The sequence below is a fragment of the Epinephelus lanceolatus genome, chromosome 17, assembly GCF_041903045.1.
Source record: "Epinephelus lanceolatus isolate andai-2023 chromosome 17, ASM4190304v1, whole genome shotgun sequence".
Lineage (NCBI taxonomy): Eukaryota > Metazoa > Chordata > Actinopteri > Perciformes > Serranidae > Epinephelus > Epinephelus lanceolatus.
The window spans coordinates 25,040,750-25,059,981 of NC_135750.1; the positions used below are offsets into that span (position 1 = coordinate 25,040,750).

General features: G+C 42.3%; 1 protein-coding gene across 2 annotated transcripts in view; it reads right to left on the bottom strand.

Moving 5' to 3' along the window:
* Nucleotides 1-19,232, bottom strand: part of slc35f3b (solute carrier family 35 member F3b) — a 66,218-nt gene that overhangs the window by 15,015 nt on the left and 31,971 nt on the right. The window contains exons 1-2 of one of the 2 annotated variants that reach the window (XM_033612607.2): nucleotides 15,729-16,391; nucleotides 2,556-2,898 (exon numbers count right to left, since the gene is read on the bottom strand). In XM_033612607.2, the coding sequence (XP_033468498.1) occupies nucleotides 2,556-2,898; nucleotides 15,729-15,804 (419 nt within the window). In that variant the 5' untranslated portion in view covers nucleotides 15,805-16,391. Of the gene's footprint in view, nucleotides 1-2,555; nucleotides 2,899-15,728; nucleotides 16,392-19,232 lie in introns of those variants that run through there. The other variant, XM_033612606.2, reaches the window with a different exon arrangement.

Sequence of the window (19,232 nt, forward strand, 5' to 3'; positions counted from 1 at the left end):
TCTTTATATTAAAGTCAAACCATGAACATGCAGAATATTTAGATGTGATTTATGAGGTGATTTATTTTATGTCTCTTGCAGCTACAGTATGTAAGTCAGATCTCTAGAGGGGATGCACAGATAAAGTGCAATAAAGAACATCTGCCTCTTACAGTATAATAGTCACATCTATGATGAGGGATGCCAGCTATTAACAATGTCAGGTCTTTGCCTCTACTTTAGTCTCCGTCTGATATAAAGAGACAGGACAGCTATTACAAAAGTCAGCTCTTGGTCTCTATTCCTCCGCATTGTCTGAGATTCACCAGCAGGTGCAATTTGAATAAACACAAAAGAAACAGAGTGTTTGATATAGAGAGCACATCATCTTCGGACAAGGAGTGGGAGCCCCAGATCCTTTGTAAGCCCTCAATAAGGAAGAGTTACATCACAGAGGTGCATCAGAAATACATAGCTGATCCCCCCAACTCACCCACCCACCACTTCTTCCACATACTTCCCCCTTCTTTGTCTCTTTGTGCTAAAGTTGCACAGCAGGTAGCAGAGATAAGACTTTTGTGTAAAGACCGTGCTGAATGGACTGTTTCCACTGTGAAAGCACCGCTAACACACTTAGGATTACACTGTTTGCTGCAGCAGCAACTAACGATGGCATGAGAGCCTGATACTCCAAATGAAGTACATTTGTTGGGCTATTTTGGAACTCAAACACGAACAGGGGGTGACTGTGCATAACTAACCAGCAAACGTGGAAGGTAAACAACTCTATTCATTCAGTGAGATTAGTAACAGGCTAAATTATGAGAATGCTGCTAATCAAATTGTGAGCAGCTGGCTCGTCTTATGACCCTTTATGGGGATCTTAACCCCAGGTTTGGAGCCACTGCATTTATATATTTTCCACAAGGCTTTTCAGCAGTCTCTACAGAGTGTGCCCGAGAACTTTCCACTCTAGGTTTTTGCCTGTATAAAGAAGAGTGAGACTATCTGTTATTAACTTTCCACAAAATGATTTTTAATGCCTGCACTGCATTCTGGTCCACTGGGGCTGCTGATGGGAATTGCTTTCTTTTCTATCATGTGATAGTTGAAGTCTGTGCATCATCGGAAAACAACTGTAGCTGACTTCACATACACAGTTGATATTTTTCTCTTAGTCATTTCTGTTTTAGCTGCAGAATAATTTCATTTAATGCTATGTGTACTTGGCTTGTTAGCTATGACATTAAGAAGAAAAAAAAATGATAAAAACAAATTTTTAGCAATGAAATAAACCAAAGAATTCAAGCAACATCACTGATAGCTCCTTTTTTATCATGTTTAAGGGTTTTAGGGTGGATAGAGTCATTTGATGTCTCTCTCCCATCCCTTACTTTGGAAAAATCCATGCTTTTATTACATCATGCCTTGACTAATGTAACACCTTGTTCACCTCGTTCATCTTGACTCCATCTGGTTCAGAATTCTGCAGCGAAGACTTTTAACAAAAGCTAAATGTGTATTGCACATTAGCCCAGTTTTTGAAACCCACATTTAGCCATAAAATAAACCAAAGACTTAAAGTAACATCACTGATAGATTCTTTTTAATCATGTTTAACATATCACGTTACTTTCCCCCCTTCACATTCGAAAAAGTCTATACTTTTATTCGGTCACTCATCGTCTGCTGTAACACCTTCTTCGCCCTGTTCACCTTGACTCCAACTCGTCCAGAACTCTGCACCAAAAGTTTTTTTTAAACAAAAACTATATGCCTATTGCAGCCAGTTTTTGCAGCCCAATTGCCAGAATAAATATTGGCATTGTACAATTCATTTAACATTTGTACTTTATTATGTATAATTATGATATGTTGAAACCTACATTTTGCTGTGGTTAATGTGTAGTTATGTTTAGGCACAAAAGAAACACTTTGTTTTGGTTAGGAAAAGATCATGTTTTGGCTTAAAACTTGCTTTTACTGGCAGAATCACTGCTGTAAATGCACCCAATGTCTAAAAAAACAACTTGTTTTGTTGTTGGTTGGTCTTGAACAGTGGTCTGCAGCTTTGCAGATGTGTTACCCAGGTGTCACGCCACTCCTCCAAATGACAAATTTTGCTCATATACATGAAATCAGAGCTACATCAGTATAGAAACATTGATATGACAAGTATGAAATCTACAAATGTAACGTATCCACAGTTTGCAGACACAAATAATGCCAACATTTTCTTCTGGCAACTGAGTTGGTTTTAGCTCCCCCCCCCCCCCCCCCCGTGGTCTGTCACCTTTGTATTTAAAGGAGTTGTTGTGACTTCTGACCACTAGCAGGAGCCTCTGTTCTTCAGAGTGGGGACTTCTTGTTGTTCCAAGGTCAAGAAAGTTTGAAGTTTGTACTTTTGTGGTTGATGCTTCTCAGCTCTGGAACAGTTTCGTCCAACATCTTAGAGAAGCTAAATCAAAACCCATTTGTTTCCTTTATCTTCTTCGGCTTATGTTGTAGGTCAGACACTTTTTTCTCCTACCTCCTTTCAACGTCATCATGTTAACTTGCTTTCTAAGTCTCCTCACCTGAATCTCTGTTTGGGCGTCTGCCTCTCTGGACTCTTGCACAGGTGGCCGATGTAATAGAGGGGGAAGAAGAGGCAGTTCCAGGAGGTTGCGAACCAGGTGAGGGTGAAGGGGGCATCAAACTGCTTAAAGGTCAGCTTGGCCAACTGGGTGGACCCCGCCCAGGACGAGCACACACACATAACCATCGCGACTCCCCACAGGGCCTTCTGCACCTGTACTGTTGTTACTCTGATACAGCAGTGGAGCTTCCGTCTGCTGGAGCTGGACTCCCCTCCTGCCGCACCACCAGCTGACTGTGCGTCTGTGGTGCCCACCACATTCTCTCTGGTGCGGTCTTCTCCTGTAGATAAACACAAGCATGTTAAACTGACAGCTAAACACAATGATACTGTGTATTTATTCTATGATCAGGAAAATTTATCTTTTGCAGTTACAACTTAAATGAGTTATCACATTAAACCATTCTGATTCAAGCACATTTTTAACTAAAAACAAAAACATATAGCATTTATTTATTTACTTATTACATATGTAACTGTATTTCTACAGATCTGACATTGTAAGGAAAATAAAGATCAGCATTATACATGTACATTTATTACTTATTTAATTATCTTGTGCAGTAAGTCTGACTTAAGAGCTCTTTTCTCTGTGTGAATCAATTCAGGTCACCCGTGTCTTGCCATCTTTTTCCAGCTAAAAATACCTTCTTTCGCAGTTTAATTGAACTTGAAGGTAATCAATCAGACATCTGAGTTAAAAATGTGGTGATCAAGTGCGACAGGCTGCAGCCAAACAGAGGACAAAAGAGGGCAGATCTGATATCCAATCCAAGGCGACCTTTTCTCTACCTTGTGAGTTACAATGACATATGTGTGTGTATGTGTGTGAGTCTGTGTGTGTATATATTTGCCCGAGTGCACAAAGGCACACACAGCAACACTTAACTTTGCTGTTGTTGCCATCAATACCTGATAGCCTCCATACTTCTTCCATAATGTGTGCATTGAAGCGAAGTGTTGATGTGCTGTTTTCTGTCCCACTCACACCCACTCCGTGCGCTTCAAAGCTGATTCACTTACCAAGGTCATTTTATCACCTCAACTCACTGAACTTACTCATTGTTTAATGTCTCCTCTAAACAATTCAGTTACTGCTGTATAATTGTGTGTGAAAGTACAAAAGCTAAGAGGTTCAAACACAACGTAACATTAGATCTATTATTCATACAGCAGCTCTTCATTCACTCAGCCTCCCTTTATCTCTCAGTGACATTGTGTATTGGCGATGCATTAACATATCTTGGCTAAAACAGTAACAAAGAACACCAACAGTATCATCAGCAAAGCCCTAATAAATCCTTTTAGTCCACCTTTAAACCAAACAGAGCCTATAGCTTCACCACAGAGAATAAAAGCGCAAGACCACAACTTTACAATCAGAGCAGTGAGAGGAAAATACAGTAAACAACAACATCATATCAGCTCTGTTTTCATTATGGTTGCATTAAATGCACCATGCATCTTCTGGAGCTCCCTCCCTTCCAGCAAGTTAAAACTGTGAGGGATCTCCCTAATGGTGTTTCCAGAGGTAATGACGTGCTGCAGGGAGTCTTCAGCTGCACTGTACGGTGCTGACTGGAATACAGAATGCACTTCAAAAGGCCTCACTGAGACAGGCATAAATCTAATAAGTTGGGCTTACACTGCAGGACACTGAACACTCTCATATCATTCTAGCTGTCCTGTGTCAGTTTATTGCCACATACCTAGCACTGATGACACTGTCTGTCTTCATGTAAATGTGATTTGTGCAGTTAAAGGGACGCCTATCATCTAATACAGGCACGTCCAAAGCTGGGACTGATTTTAAATGGCCTGCAGCATTTATCAAAACATACTACATCTAGCCCACCATACAATATTGGTAAACCAAGCAAGTTCACTTTGCATTTTTTCTGTTCACCTCATGGTGGCAGCGCTATCATAAAGTTAACTGACATGCACCAAGAAGGAATTAATTAAAGTGTTTTCATCAACAGATGGTAAACAAGCAAACTTAACTTAGAAGCAGACATTTCTTACAAGGCAGCAGATAGGCCACAGCAAAGAAGCGTAAAGATGACAGCAAGGGCCGTTGCTTTAAGGTGGGGTGGAAAGTTGAATACTTTTCCACTGTGAGACCAAACAGCTGCGATTGTCTTATTTGTATGTTCTTTTGTCTAATAACCCATATTATGTGAGAAGTAGCTGGTCCCCAGGTATTTTAATTTTTCTAATCTTGCCCCCTTTTACACCTCTGATCTAATACAAGTGGCTCGCTACGGATTTTACAAGACAGCTGTATACGAGGGCATCTGTCATGCCCAATGAGACGACTCATTCTTCCTGGAAGAGCTGCCTCTGACCTTGCCAGGTGGCCTCATCATATCACAGATTAACTTCCCTGATGACTATCACTTCCCATGCTAATGCCCCGGCTTCCCCAGGCTCTCTGCTGGATGCACAAAAGATTCTTATTTCTGTTTATCTGCTGTGAAAATGTGATGCAATTAAGATGAAATTATACCGCATTATTTGGGCATCCTGAACAATGCTTCCTGCTTCGGAAAAAAAAAGCACTTGACAGCTCTGAAAGTCCTGGGGCAAATTTGGCAGCAATGAAAGATGATTCAAGATCGTTGTCTGTTCTTGCAATGAAATGATGAATCAGCAAAGACCAAAAAAAACAAAAACAAAAAAAAAGAGACAGACACACGTGGATGTCTGTCAAAGTCTTGGGCACAAGGGTAAGAATTAGGTTTCTCTATTCTGAGCTCTTTGTCTTGTTCTGAAGGTCATCTCTTGTTTACACTGCCCAGTTTTTGTCCTTCCTGGGCCTCCGTCCCACATCCCATGGCCCTGGCCACTGCTCCATACTGCAGCACAGTTTAATCTTCCAAATGCAGTGATGGGCCAAGCCAATCAGCCCCCAGAGAGGCACTGGGGCCCAGCTGAGCATTTCCAGCTCCGGCACATGTGAACACACATTGTGAAGTGTCATGACAACATTAAACGTAGTCACAATCTTGTCACACTGTCCTTGATGAAGCTGCTAGCATAATACTCAGAATATAATTACACTCTCTCCCTTATTAAATGAAACCCAGTTGTATAAATTATTAATTAAAGCTTGTGTGATTAAATGCTGAGGCATCAATGTATATTCATTTGTTACCCAGTGATGCAATGACTCAATGATTTAAAGCTAGCGCACTCCTTTCTTCAGCCTGACGGTGACTAATGATAGTGTATCAACCTTGACTGTCGTTGATGAACAATACAGGGCAGCGCTGAACTCATCAGTGTGAGAGAGCTGGGTCAGTAGAGTGGCTGAGTGAGATGGAAAGGCTCCTCGACTAATGACATTTGAAGCCATTATTACCATGACTGAAACACACAGGAGGAGTCTCCTCCTGTAACTGCTAAATGATTAACTGAAAGCTCTTAACCTTATCAGCTTATAATCAAATGTCAATTGTCAAGGTCAGACATGACTGCGGTAAAAAAGCCTGCAATGCAATCTTCAGTTTAAGTGTATTTTTTTGAATATTTTAATAATAATCTCAGCCTTTTTCATCCTAAACCAGATTTAGATGAGGTGTAGTTGCAGATTATTGTATTAGCAGAGATGCTTAATTTAACACTAGATGAAAATATCTCCACTCATTCAAAACATTTTATGTCCAAATGTGCTTAACTGAACCTAACAGGCATCTGTGAAATCACTGGAGACAGGAAGAAAGCGTTTGGCATCCTTGTAGGACCAGCTTTGGATCCACTCTGACAGCTGTATTGCCTCTCCTCCTCAGATGCGTTCATCCCAACCGCTCAGCTGAACTGAAGCATACAACAACATGGTACTCAATATGTGCAGGTAAAGGTGATCTCAAGAGTAAAGTAAGTACTAAAAGAAGATTTTTGTTATGATATGGACAGCATTTCTCAACATAAAGGATAATATTTCAGCCCTGCTGGGTTTTTATCACAGCAAAGTGGACAACTTTGCTTCTTAATTGACATTTTGGGAGAAAGATTCACTTGCCCTGTGCGACATCTCTCCACCTGTGTGAAAATCTGTTGACAAATCATTCTCTTTACCACTAAAGACACAGTAAATCAATCTTTATCGTATATGCTCATTTGTCTGCCTCTAGTGTTTTAGTAGACTAAGCACCTCATGGGGAGAGTATTGAATACATGTCTCATTCCAGTGGGGTCGCAGCACTACAATTGGTGTTGAGATTTATCTGGCCATTAGCTAGCCAGTTTTCCAGCTTTTCCTCTTCATCTCAGTCCGTGCTTCCATGCTTCCCTGCTTCCCGACCAGCCTCATTCCCACTCACACACTCTCCTCCCTCCTCCTGCAGACTCTGCAGTGCAGATCTCTCCTGCTGATAGCTGCAAATCCCAAACGTGCCAGCAGAGCCCTGCCTGACTGCCTGCTCTCACACTTCACAGAGCCTGGCCATGACAGGCCGAGAAAGCTCGGCTATGTCCCTCTGTAGCTCCCTGAATAGGCCGCCGCCCACACCATACACCGCTTTCTCTGCTGCTGCCCTGCTTCTCCCAGAGCAAGAGCAGAGACCCCAGCAGGCAGCAGTGATGATAGCATCTAGGCTCTCTGCTGGTTTGCCAGGGTGGCCATACAACTGTCGGGAGTGCTTCACTGGGACCTCAAGTTGGAGACAACGAGGTAAGAGAGGTTTGTCTGTTTGGCTGTTTGCCGACACCTCCGTGGGAGTGAGAGTGCACTGCAGCGCTCTGCCTCAGTGATTCAAGAGGGTAAACAGATCAATCACCGATACACACTTCAGAGGAACTCTTCTTCTTGTCTTACTGTCTCTTGGGTTTCTACTTGGAGATGAATATGAATTGATTCGTGCAACTTACTCATCCTGTCATGCTCATGATCAAATATTATTCCATATATATACTGTACATAACATCAATCTTAGGTTTACATTTGGGTTTCATAATTTAGATTTTAAAAATTGAAGAGCGTCTTTGCAAAAATGTAAGACAAAAATGCAAAATACTTGTCCATCTATGGCTGTCACACAACATCAATCACAACATCAGCACTCTTAATAAAAATAAATCCTTCAGTATCATGTTGACTAATGCAGTTTGTCATTTCTGACATGCAAGTCAAAGTCTGAGCCTCACAGTCTGTATTTGTTTAAAGAGTAAAACATTTTTTTTGGAATTTGTGTAAACTGTAAACTGCAAATGTCACATTACAGAAGGATGGGAGCTTCATGGCAGGTCGGTCAGACAGGCAGGCAGAAGACAGACAGGCAGCAGTCACTGTCTTTGTAATCTCTAAGTCTGACAGACAGTGGGAGTCTGTGATACTTGGCTGTGACAGCTTGGTCAGGCCAACCTGACAGTCAGAGGCCTTTCAACACACCAGAGCAGGCTCATCTGACAAGGCTGTCTCGCTCAATAACGCAACAGAGAGTCAGGCGGCAAACACACCCTGCTGCGTCAACCAGCTGATAGGTGGGACCACATGGGCTGAGGGGGACAAAGCCCCAGGAGGGCAGACAAGGGCGGGACGACTGTTACTGATCCTGCTCTCCTTAATTCCCCACCGGTTTCTCCTTCAACCTCAAAGGACAACGGCGTGACTTCCTCACTGCGAGCTGCAAACTTGTTGTTTGTCACTGCCCCGACCTGCCCAGCTGGTTCAACAGATGCTCGCAACACAGGTCAATGCTGCGGCCCTCCAATGCCTCATTGGTTAGTGACACAACAAAACACTGGTGCAAGCAGGCCAGTGTGTTTCTGTGTGTGTCTGTTTGCTGTTTGTTACAGCACAGCAATAGCAGTTACTCATATTTGGCAGCGGGTACACAGCCCACAGCCCACCAGTCCTGAAGCATCCCTCCCTCCCTCTTGCAGTCCCTCACAACGGCGACTATAGCATGATGGACCTGCAGTTTAACAGACTGGCAAGCATCCCAGCACTTTCCGCGACAAATCAATATTTAAAAGATTGGCCACAGCGTCCCTGTTGAAGTAATGGCTAGGCAACCACCGCAGGTGTATGCTCTGTTTGCCCAAACAGCAGTTTTACTCCCTCTCAGCACCCCAAGGCCACTGATAATACAGAATCAGACTCCCATAAACCTGACTTTGGACTTCACAATTTTCAGAAATATTTCCACCTTTTCTTTACATCACTGCCGAAAAATGACCCTTACAGTTTGATGACCAACTAGTTTTTTAATGGAATCAAAAGAAAGTTTGTCAAAGAAGATTTAAATGGAGTGAACTGCCAACTAAGTCATTTTTACAGATTAAATGCAACATAGCACACATTTTTGCTGACACTAATCCCGGGCTGGTCACAATTACTACAAATGCTGTAGGGATGGTAGAAATATTTTGTTATTTCAGCTTTGTAATAATTAGCCTTTTAGGTACACCACAAGTATGCCATCTGGTCTACTGGCTGCATTAGACATTTAAAGAGGATAGGCAGCCGTCCTGCACCCTGAAGAAAGCTTTCGGATCAACTCCCTCAATTTAGGATTAGAGCTCAGAGCTTCCTCTTTACACATTTTTGCAGAGGATTTTGCTCAAACATGAAACACTATGACACTGTTACAGAGGGCCTTTTCTTAGATATGCAGGAAGGAAGTCGTGGTAGCAAACCTCAAATGAACTTATACAGTTAATCAATTTAGCACTTAACATCAATCCATCTATTCAGTGAAATCTCATTCATTACAGTGAAACTGATGGCTCTCTCTGCACACGCGCCATGCATTACATAAACCAGAGCAAAAGCTCGGCCTGGTAATAAAATAAAAGCCCTGTCATTGTGTATTCAGTGCACACCTATCAAACGAGAAGGGCCTGTTTCACTTGCTTTTAAAATGAATTTAAAAGCATTACTCCTCTGACTACCTTCAAAGTCAACTCCAATTACATTCAAAGGATCAAAGTGAGATGTAACATATTAATGGAGCTCGGAGAGAAAAACTCCAAAATTAACGTCATGGCTGCTTTTAATGATCTTTTAACACCGCTGATGCAGACTAAGCACTCATTTATGTATCTTTGATCTGTGTTATAGCAGATGTAGCCTCATCTCCATATTGAGGTTTTTGCTCTTCACACAGGACCGAATATACAGTACAGGCCAAAAGTTTGGACACACCTTCTCATTCAATGCGTTTTCTTTATTTTCATGACTATTTACATTGTAGATTCTCACTGAAGGCATCAAAACTATGAATGAACACATGTGGAGTTATGTACTTAACAAAAAAAGGTGAAATAACTGAAAACATGTTTTATATTCTAGTTTCTTCAAAATAGCCACCCTTTGCTCTGATTACTGCTTTGCACACTCTTGGCATTCTCTCCATGAGCTTCAAGAGGTAGTCACCTGAAATGGTTTTCCAACAGTCTTGAAGGAGTTCCCAGAGGTGTTTAGCACTTGTTGGCCCCTTTGCCCTCACTCTGCGGTCCAGCTCACAACAAACCATCTCGATTGGGTTCAGGTCCGGTGACTGTGGAGGCCAGGTCATCTGCCGCAGCACTCCATCACTCTCCTTCTTGGTCAAATAGCCCTTACACAGCCTGGAGGTGTGTTTGGGGTCACTGTCCTGTTGAAAAATACATGATCGTCCAACTAAACGCAAACCGGATGGGATGGCATGTCGCTGCAGGATGCTGTGGTAGCCATGCTGGTTCAGTGTGCCTTCAATTTTGAATAAATCCCCAACAGTGTCACCAGCAAAACACCCCCACACCATCACACCTCCTCCTCCATGCTTCACAGTGGGAACCAGGCATGTGGAATCCATCCGTTCACCTTTTCTGCGTCTCACAAAGACACGGCGGTTAGAACCAAAGATCTCAAATTTGGACTCATCAGACCAAAGCACAGATTTCCACTGGTCTAATGTCCATTCCTTGTGTTTCTTGGCCCAAACAAATCTCTTCTGCTTGTTGCCTCTCCTTAGCAGTGGTTTCCTAGCAGCTATTTGACCATGAAGGCCTGATTCGCGCAGTCTCCTCTTAACAGTTGTTCTAGAGATGGGTCTGCTGCTAGAACTCTGTGTGGCATTCATCTGGTCTCTGATCTGAGCTGCTGTTAACTTGCGATTTCTGAGGCTGGTGACTTGGATGAACTTATCCTCAGAAGCAGAGGTGACTCTTGGTCTTCCTTTCCTGGGTTGGTCCTCATGTGTGCCAGTTTCGTTGTAGCGCTTGATGGTTTTTGCGACTCCACTTGGGGACACATTTAAAGTTTTTGCAATTTTCCGGACTGACTGACCTTCATTTCTTAAAGTAATGATGGCCACTCGTTTTTCTTTAGTTAGCTGATTGGTTCTTGCCATAATATGAATTTTAACAGTTGTCCAATAGGGCTGTCGGCTGTGTATTAACCTGACTTCTGCACAACACAACTGATGGTCCCAACCCCATTGATAAAGCAAGAAATTCCACTAATTAACCCTGATAAGGCACACCTGTGAAGTGGAAACCATTTCAGGTGACTACCTCTTGAAGCTCATGGAGAGAATGCCAAGAGTGTGCAAAGCAGTAATCAGAGCAAAGGGTGGCTATTTTGAAGAAACTAGAATATAAAACATGTTTTCAGTTATTTCACCTTTTTTTGTTAAGTACATAACTCCACATGTGTTCATTCATAGTTTTGATGCCTTCAGTGAGAATCTACAATGTAAATAGTCATGAAAATAAAGAAAACGCATTGAATGAGAAGGTGTGTCCAAACTTTTGGCCTGTACTGTACATTTACATACAAATAAGACACATGCAAATGAGCATGAGATGTAAGATTCTATTTATGTCCTTTGTGAGTGGGCTTGAAGGAAACATGTCATGTTATTTATGTTTTAAACATTGATGATTTTTATGTTCTTCCAAGTCAGTCGCCTGAATTAAATGTTGTCATTATATGTTTCTACAAACCACAGATACGTTACATTTATATGTTTTACACATACTATAGCAACATTCCTAAAGTGACGTAGCTCTGATAACGTTTATATGAGCTGACTTTGTTATCGGGAGGGGGAGGGAATGGTGGATGGTGTGACACCTGGGCAAGACAGCTGCCAAGATACAGACCACCGATCGAGATAAAGAAACCACAAAACTGGGTGTTTTTCAGCTACACATCAGCAGCATTTGAAGCAGCAATCATGCCACCAAAAGTGGTTATTTTTTAGGGAGACATTAGCGCCATTTTCAGACTGTATCACCAAATCAATCGTTTTCTGGCAAGACATCTGGGGCATTTCCAGCCGTGTCTTTGCCCCCTGAATCATGTATATTCTAAGACAAAATGTGATCCTTTCCTAATCATAACCTAAGTGGGGTCTTTTTGCCACACACGTTACATATCCATGGCTTGTACAAACATACAATGCCAACATTTATTCTGGTGATTTGTTTGCAGACCACTGACCACAACAAAACCTGTTGTTTACATTGGCCGCATTTCTATGGAAGCTGTGGCACCAGAAGCGATTGGTTTTTAGCGAGACATCGCCAGCATTTCCAGCGACAACTGTGCCACTAAAAAGGGGTTTATTTTAGTGAAGTTTTGACATATCCACTATGAGGTACAAATGTTACATATCCATGGTTTGCAGAAACATATAATGCCAGCATCTATTCTGGTGTTTAGGTTGGTTCTTCACCTCAAACTGAAATCATCCATGTCTAAAAGTTGTAATCTCAACTTGTTCAGTTGTAAACGCTGCTACTCTTGTGCTAAATGCACATATTTTATTAAGATGATGATTCACAGACTGCGCACAAAGAGCAGGGCAGACAGGCCAAATGGACCGACTTTACATCCATCACCTCGGGCAATATCCACACAAAGCAATTAACCCATACTTGACTTTGCAACACTTATCAAAACATTTTTAAAATATTGAACCAGACAGGAAAAAGCAGACTGCTGGACTGTTCACAATAAAATGCTAATCCATCTCACTGGGAAACACTGAAGATCCGGTACTATGTTCAATGAGATAATGGTGTACATTTAAACCTCTACTTCTGTGTGCAAACAGTTATAATTTGCTATCAATCGATTTACATACAGCAGTCTCTGGTCAAGGTGCATGGAGCCCTGAAGAAAGGTTCAGTGTGCCCATAATAGCAGCTGGTGAAATATGACCGGCTTCCTCTGGGATGTATGTACACTGAATTGCTGTTCAAAGACGCCTGTTCTGTTTCCAGGCGTGTAATGAAATTACAGAGATTAAAGGGATTTTCATGAACTTCTTACCCCTGCCTCTGACGACACGGCACAGACATTCCCCAAAAGACATCATCGTTAGAAATACATTGGAAAAGAAATCAATAATTATCATCCATGGGCTGCTGGTTGGGTGGATATGTCCCGAGAACACATATAGAAAGAAGTAAATACTGCAGATGAAGACAGTGAATCAAACTTGTGGCTGCGGGAGACAGCAGCAGATACTCAGAAATGGACTTTGGCCACTAAATAAAATTATTAAAGGAACAAAGGATGATTCTGGGATGTGCTGCCTGATGATAGATTGTTGCATTACTAGCCTCAAGATTGTACCACTAAGTCTGGCGTCAAAATTGATTGGTGGTGGTTCTACCTTTACCCCAAAGCACAAATCATGACTGCATGATAGTTCCTGAGATGCTGGTGAACTAGTCACAGTATCAAATGTAGAAAAACGTAATGTTCAGATCCAAAAACAACAAATTAGACCTCTGAATTTGGGTTCACAGAGCTGACTGTCACAACATCTCAGTCTTGTACTTGTTTTTGTAAGACTGTGCACCACTACAGTAATACTCCGTAGCACTGTGGAAGTTAACTACTGGACACAAAAAAACAAGAAAGAAGAAGAAAAGACTACAGAAGATCCCGCATTGAAAAAAATAACTCTTCTGACAGTCGGGCGCAGGTTGTTAGTGAGCAGAACAGAGGTTTTGGAGCTGGGGTTACATAAGCAGCGGAGTGTCTGAAAAGCTGTGTGTTGATCCGCTGTGGCCCCCTGTGATTCCCTCCTCCTTCAAAGCAGCTGCTGAAACGGGGAGCCGAACAGTCACATCATAAACTCTACAGCTTTGACTCCCTTCGACAATTTACAATACTGTATCACCCCCCCCACACGCACACACATTTACAATCCTTCCTCTACCCACAGCAGCTTTTGTTAATTCTGTATATAGAAGCTTGTCAAATAGCACTCCGCCATCTTCAAAAAATAAAATATTTTGAGCTGACATTCACACTAATAAGCTTAAAAGCATTGGTAACCCAGCAGCAGTGATTATTCTGAGGTTATCCAGAATGCCTTGGAGTGACTGAATATATGCAACACAGTCTAAACAGCTACAGCATCTGGTTAGTTAATTTGATTTCTGCAGTGTCCATATGAAACCGCATCAAAATCCCTCATTCGTATTCCAGCAGCTGCTCTACTCATAAATTATAAATAATGAAGCACTTTCATATAGTTTCACATTAATACCACACACTGTTGTGAACTCCCAAACAATGAGAGGTAGAGTTAAGCTTCACTGACACGTCTGATTCAGCAAGCTCAAGTTTTGACTCCCAAAAACTGCTGCAACGGAGCGTGTGAGGTAAACAGTCCCACAAACATTTAGGTTATTGTCTCCATAATTAACTTTTGTATTAATTAAAGCTTGTAAACTCCGCTTTATAGAGGCTGCACTGACATTTTGGCAAATTACCTCCACTTTCTGCGGGTTGACTGGTTGACATCAGCGTTCACTCTAGCGCTGCCTCACTGCACTGCAGAAAGTACAGCTACCAGAGGCATAACATAAAGCTGATGTTAACTGTAAGTCACCACAACTGCTTTAATGCACCTTGATATGCGTATATGAGTTTGAATTATGCCAAAATGAATAAAAGCATGAATGTTTATGTTAAGAAAGCAAGCTTGTATATACATGAATCTTTTATTAATACACTTAAATCCTTATTTTTTCTTTAAGTTGCCTGAGAGATGCAAATACAGGATTACTTCAGATGCACTAAAATGCTGTGAAATCAGCAGCCAACGAAGTGTTTTCTCTGTGCTTATGCCAAACACTGAGACATTCAGTAGTCCTCTGTGCTGAGAGGCGGATTAAAGAAAGCATAACACAGCTCCTTTGCACAGGCATAGGGCTGAGGAGAACAGTTGGGAAGAGAGCTGTGACACTATACTTGTTCAAGATGTCAGGACAGGTGATGCAGCAACATGCCCAACACACACACAGTCAGAGAGGAGCTGTCCCTTCATGATGTCGACAGGAAATGTCCTAATTGCGCTCCTGCAGATCAAAGGGATTCACAGACAAGGCAGGGAGACCCAATGATTGAGCCGTCATGAAGCCAGCACAGGCAGACTGAAGACCAGCTTACAGGGACCATTAACATGTTTACTGCTGGGCTCATGTCCCAGCTGCTCTGACGTGATGCTCTGGTATTTTAGCTGTGACTCTTGCAGCCAGTGATGGGTGGAGGGGTGGGGAGTGTGAGGGGGAATCCCTACTGCAATAACAACTTAAGATCCTCCCTATGGACCAGTAAATTTAGCTCAGTGTTCATCAGGCCGACATGAGTCGCGCTTATCCTCCCCAATTAAAAAAAAATCAATGCGTCAATAACAGTAATTCGGACAGTGCAGGTTTATTTCAGGCTTCATTTGGTGGATTTCAGAAACATCACACGGTGGAAGAAAATCCTAAATAGATAATGCGATTATATTCTGAGAGCATATGGCGATTTATATGCAGAGGTGTGATTAGGATGCTGTCCGATGTCAAATTGTTTGCATAAATGTTGCACCATAGATTTAACGCCAAGTTGCGCGCTTGATTGATCCCCGTGTTGTTTTCCTGCTCGCACTAAGATTTCCTAAAGTTGATCCCTGTCTTGAATGAGATACGTGCCTTGAGAGAAATATTTCAGCAGAAACCCCTCTCTCCATCAGATCAACAAAAGGGTGCTTCTAAATTTAGAGTATTCTGTGGAAAAACCACAACAGGCTGCCTGACAGACACACACACACAGCAGCAGCCCCAGTTTACGGGGTTGCAGGCTTTCCAAATGCACATCAACTCTCCCTACCTTCCACTTTGGTGAGGGTGAGCACCGGACTGTTGCAGGCGGACAGCGGGGCAACCCTTGCGGAGTGTTTCTTCATGATGATGAGCTCGGATGGGCTGAGCTCTAAACCGCTTCGACTACATCCCTGAAGCTGAATTGGTGCAGACACCAGACCACTTGATGGGACCCTTGATGTTTCTAGAGCCGGTCTCCTGCTCTCTGTCCCCTCGCATCCATCCAACTCCCTCTTGAGGATTTTTTTTCTACCTCTGCCGTATCCCCCCACCCCCTTCCTCCACTTGCCTTCCCTCCTCAAATCTGCTGTATCCAGTGCGTCCTGGCTGGTCTCTCCTCACGTAGCCTACAGTTTGGCAATTGCTGCAATTCGCCAACGTCACACATCCATCATCCCCCCCTCCACCTCTACAGCATCACGATCACCTCCCACCACCCACCACCCACCCTGTCCCGGAGGCAGGTGTGCCCGGCTGTCCTCCCCGACCCCCCGTGGCGGTGGTCCCTGCAGGGCAAAGGACGCTCCGCACGGAACTGACTGGACGGAGGCGCTGAGCTGGCAGCGTGCAGAAACTCTGGGCTATAAACGGACTGTGTGACAGATATGATGGGACCAGTGCTGTTAAGGTGGGGGCGGTGTGGTGTTGTGTAGCCCATAAACACCCTAATTGGAGTTGCTTCAAGTGAAATAATTTGTAATAAAATTACCTAATGCTTTGTCCACGCGGAATCCCGCAATTAAAGCTTAGTGACGGTCCCCAGACCCCACTTTGTAACACAACATATTGATTGTCTTTTCAAGCGATTTCTCGCGTTTATGCTCCTCAATGCTGGTTTTATTATTAATATATTTAATTATAATAGCTGTGTGAATTGTCTTTAAGGTTTTTCATTCTGAAATTAGCACAGAATATGTGCTGGTTATGTAATTGAGGACAATATGATGAAAATGTCTTCAAGGTCATTCAGTTCTTTACATATTACTTTGCATAGTTTGGTGTTTAATAATTTACAAAGTGAACATTATATGCACTCAGGAATATTATCCACAATTACTTGTAAAACCCCAGTTAGTTACGAGAAACCTTTTTAATGCTTAATTTTGTGCTGTATGAAAATATATGCAATCCACTAATACTCCTTCAAAATACAGTATACAGTAATACAGTAATCTGGCACAAGGGCATAGGTTTTGTTTCATCACTTGGAGGGGGCAACTGTGAGAGTTTGGGGGTCCTCCAAAACATTTTGGGCACTTAATTTCCTGCATTCTTGTGAATTTGTGTCAAGTTTGCTCTTGACACAGCTGGGTGGGGATATGGGTTTGATAAAAAGGATAGGGACATTAGGTAGCTGCAGATTTAAAATGAGATTAATAATTTAAAAAAGTATTAACAATACATGAAGGGCACTATAGGAAGATACAAAAATAAGTAATAATGCAACTTCACATTGAAGTCCATTAATATTTACTACATAATATCATTCTCATATCATTTTCATCAGCATAATAAAATGTGGAAAGAAAGATCAACATAACAAAGATTATTTATTGTACTTGGTCTGTGTGTTTAGTCTAATTGTCAGGCTTTAGTGCAAATTGTGATGAGCTGACACACAAACATTAGGGATGCAGCCATTCAGCTTGTTCTGTCCAACAAATGTTAATACCTCAACTCGTATCTGCCAGTATGAATGACTGATCCAATACCAGTGGTTTCTTCTGCGAAATTTAAAGTCTGCACTGTGTAGAGCTCATTTTAATGTGAGGTAACATAAGGTCAGGGATTGCTGTGGCAGTGAAAAGTTTGGGGTCCACTGTGACTGAGTTGATGCAAATGATTGCAGAAACATTTTACAATGACTTCAACACAAACATGCTGCACAGTCTAAGGACGACAAGGCAAATATACAACCTCAGCTATTGCTGTGCTTTAATTCATTATAGGAGGTGTCCAGTATTTCTTACCATGAACTGACTCGACATAAGTACCTCAGATGTTCAGAGATTCCTGTCACTGCGATGGTTTGTTAAGTGACTGAGACTTAAATCCCAGCTGACTGACTGATGGACTGACTGACCTAGGTCACAGCTTTCAGCTTTCAGTCTCACATCACCCCTCACATGTCCTGTCTTCGACTTTGCCAAAGACATCACAGTTTAAATTGTAGAAGTGTTGAAGTGGGTAACATTTTCAGGCTCATTCACAAGGTGAGTGTCCCTCGACTATGGTCTGATAGGTCTTTCTAAAAAACGAAAGAAAATTGGTTTTGAAACCTGAAGTGACAATTCAGAGCTTCACATCCAGTTTCCTGGCAGTTTCAAACTGAGAGCTGTCCTACTCACTTTGTAGCAGCGGCTGGTCAACTGAAATTGTGCCTGACATCCTCTCTTTATATCTTTATTATGTCTTTCTGCATGTCGCTTGTGTTTTACTCCTGAGGAGCCATTATACACAAACAGATAATCCATCAGAGGAAAGCAGATCGCTGTCAGTGCTGCAAGTTGAACTGCTCGGTATTGATCTGCAAACGCCTCTGCTGTCCCTGTGACCCTGCATCAATGTCTTTAAAGACATACATATGAGTGTGTCTGCAGTGGCTCTGCATGTGTGTGTGTGTAAAAGCAGCTGAATGTGAGCATGCCTAAAGGAAGCTGCACTGAATAATTCACTGCTTAGACTCTACCTCACACTCAAGCCCTGCCTAACTAGGACAGGAAGCTCTAAAAACACTCTGCCCAGACCCACTCTGATGTCCCTCAGCTATCAAAAATCCACTGGATCCTTTATTATTTTCCATTGCTCCACACTCTTGTGTTTGGGTTTGAAAATGGGGAACGTCAGGAACAGTGGATGGGAGCTAATGGATGAAGTGCAAGAACTCACGGTGAACCAACTGAAAGAGTAGCACAGGATGTTTGATGGATAAACGTTACAAACATGTCACCTATGATTTATATTGTTGTGTCTCATGGTGAAAGATTCCACGTCACGTTTTTTGTGTGTCTACGTGAGCACCACTTGGACTCTGCAGCTGTCATTGGAAACTAATGTTGTCAATTTTCGTCTTATGTGGTAAGAACAGGAAGATTCAGCCTGAGTGCACATGCTATTATTGATAGAAAAGACAAGGAGGTGGAAATAGGTGGTATGGGTGAGATCATTAAAAGATCCCAGTCAGTGACTCATAGACTTTTATCTGTGAACACGGAGGAGGATCAAACCAGTCCATTCTCTGAGACGCCACATGACAGCTCTCTCTTTCTAACACACATTCACATACTGTATATGAATAGGGATAAGTGTGTATGAGCAATGGAGGAGTGTAAAAAAAGTCCTTGCATCAGCACAGCCCTTTTGAATCCCTCTTTTTACCCAGACACTGATAGAAGCAGATCTGCGACGAGAGGTGATTATTCTTCCATGTACAGTGGGATGTACTAGTGCGCTCCAAAGAGATGCTTTTCTTATTTATTCATGCTGAATAATGAGGGAAGCTACAGAAGCC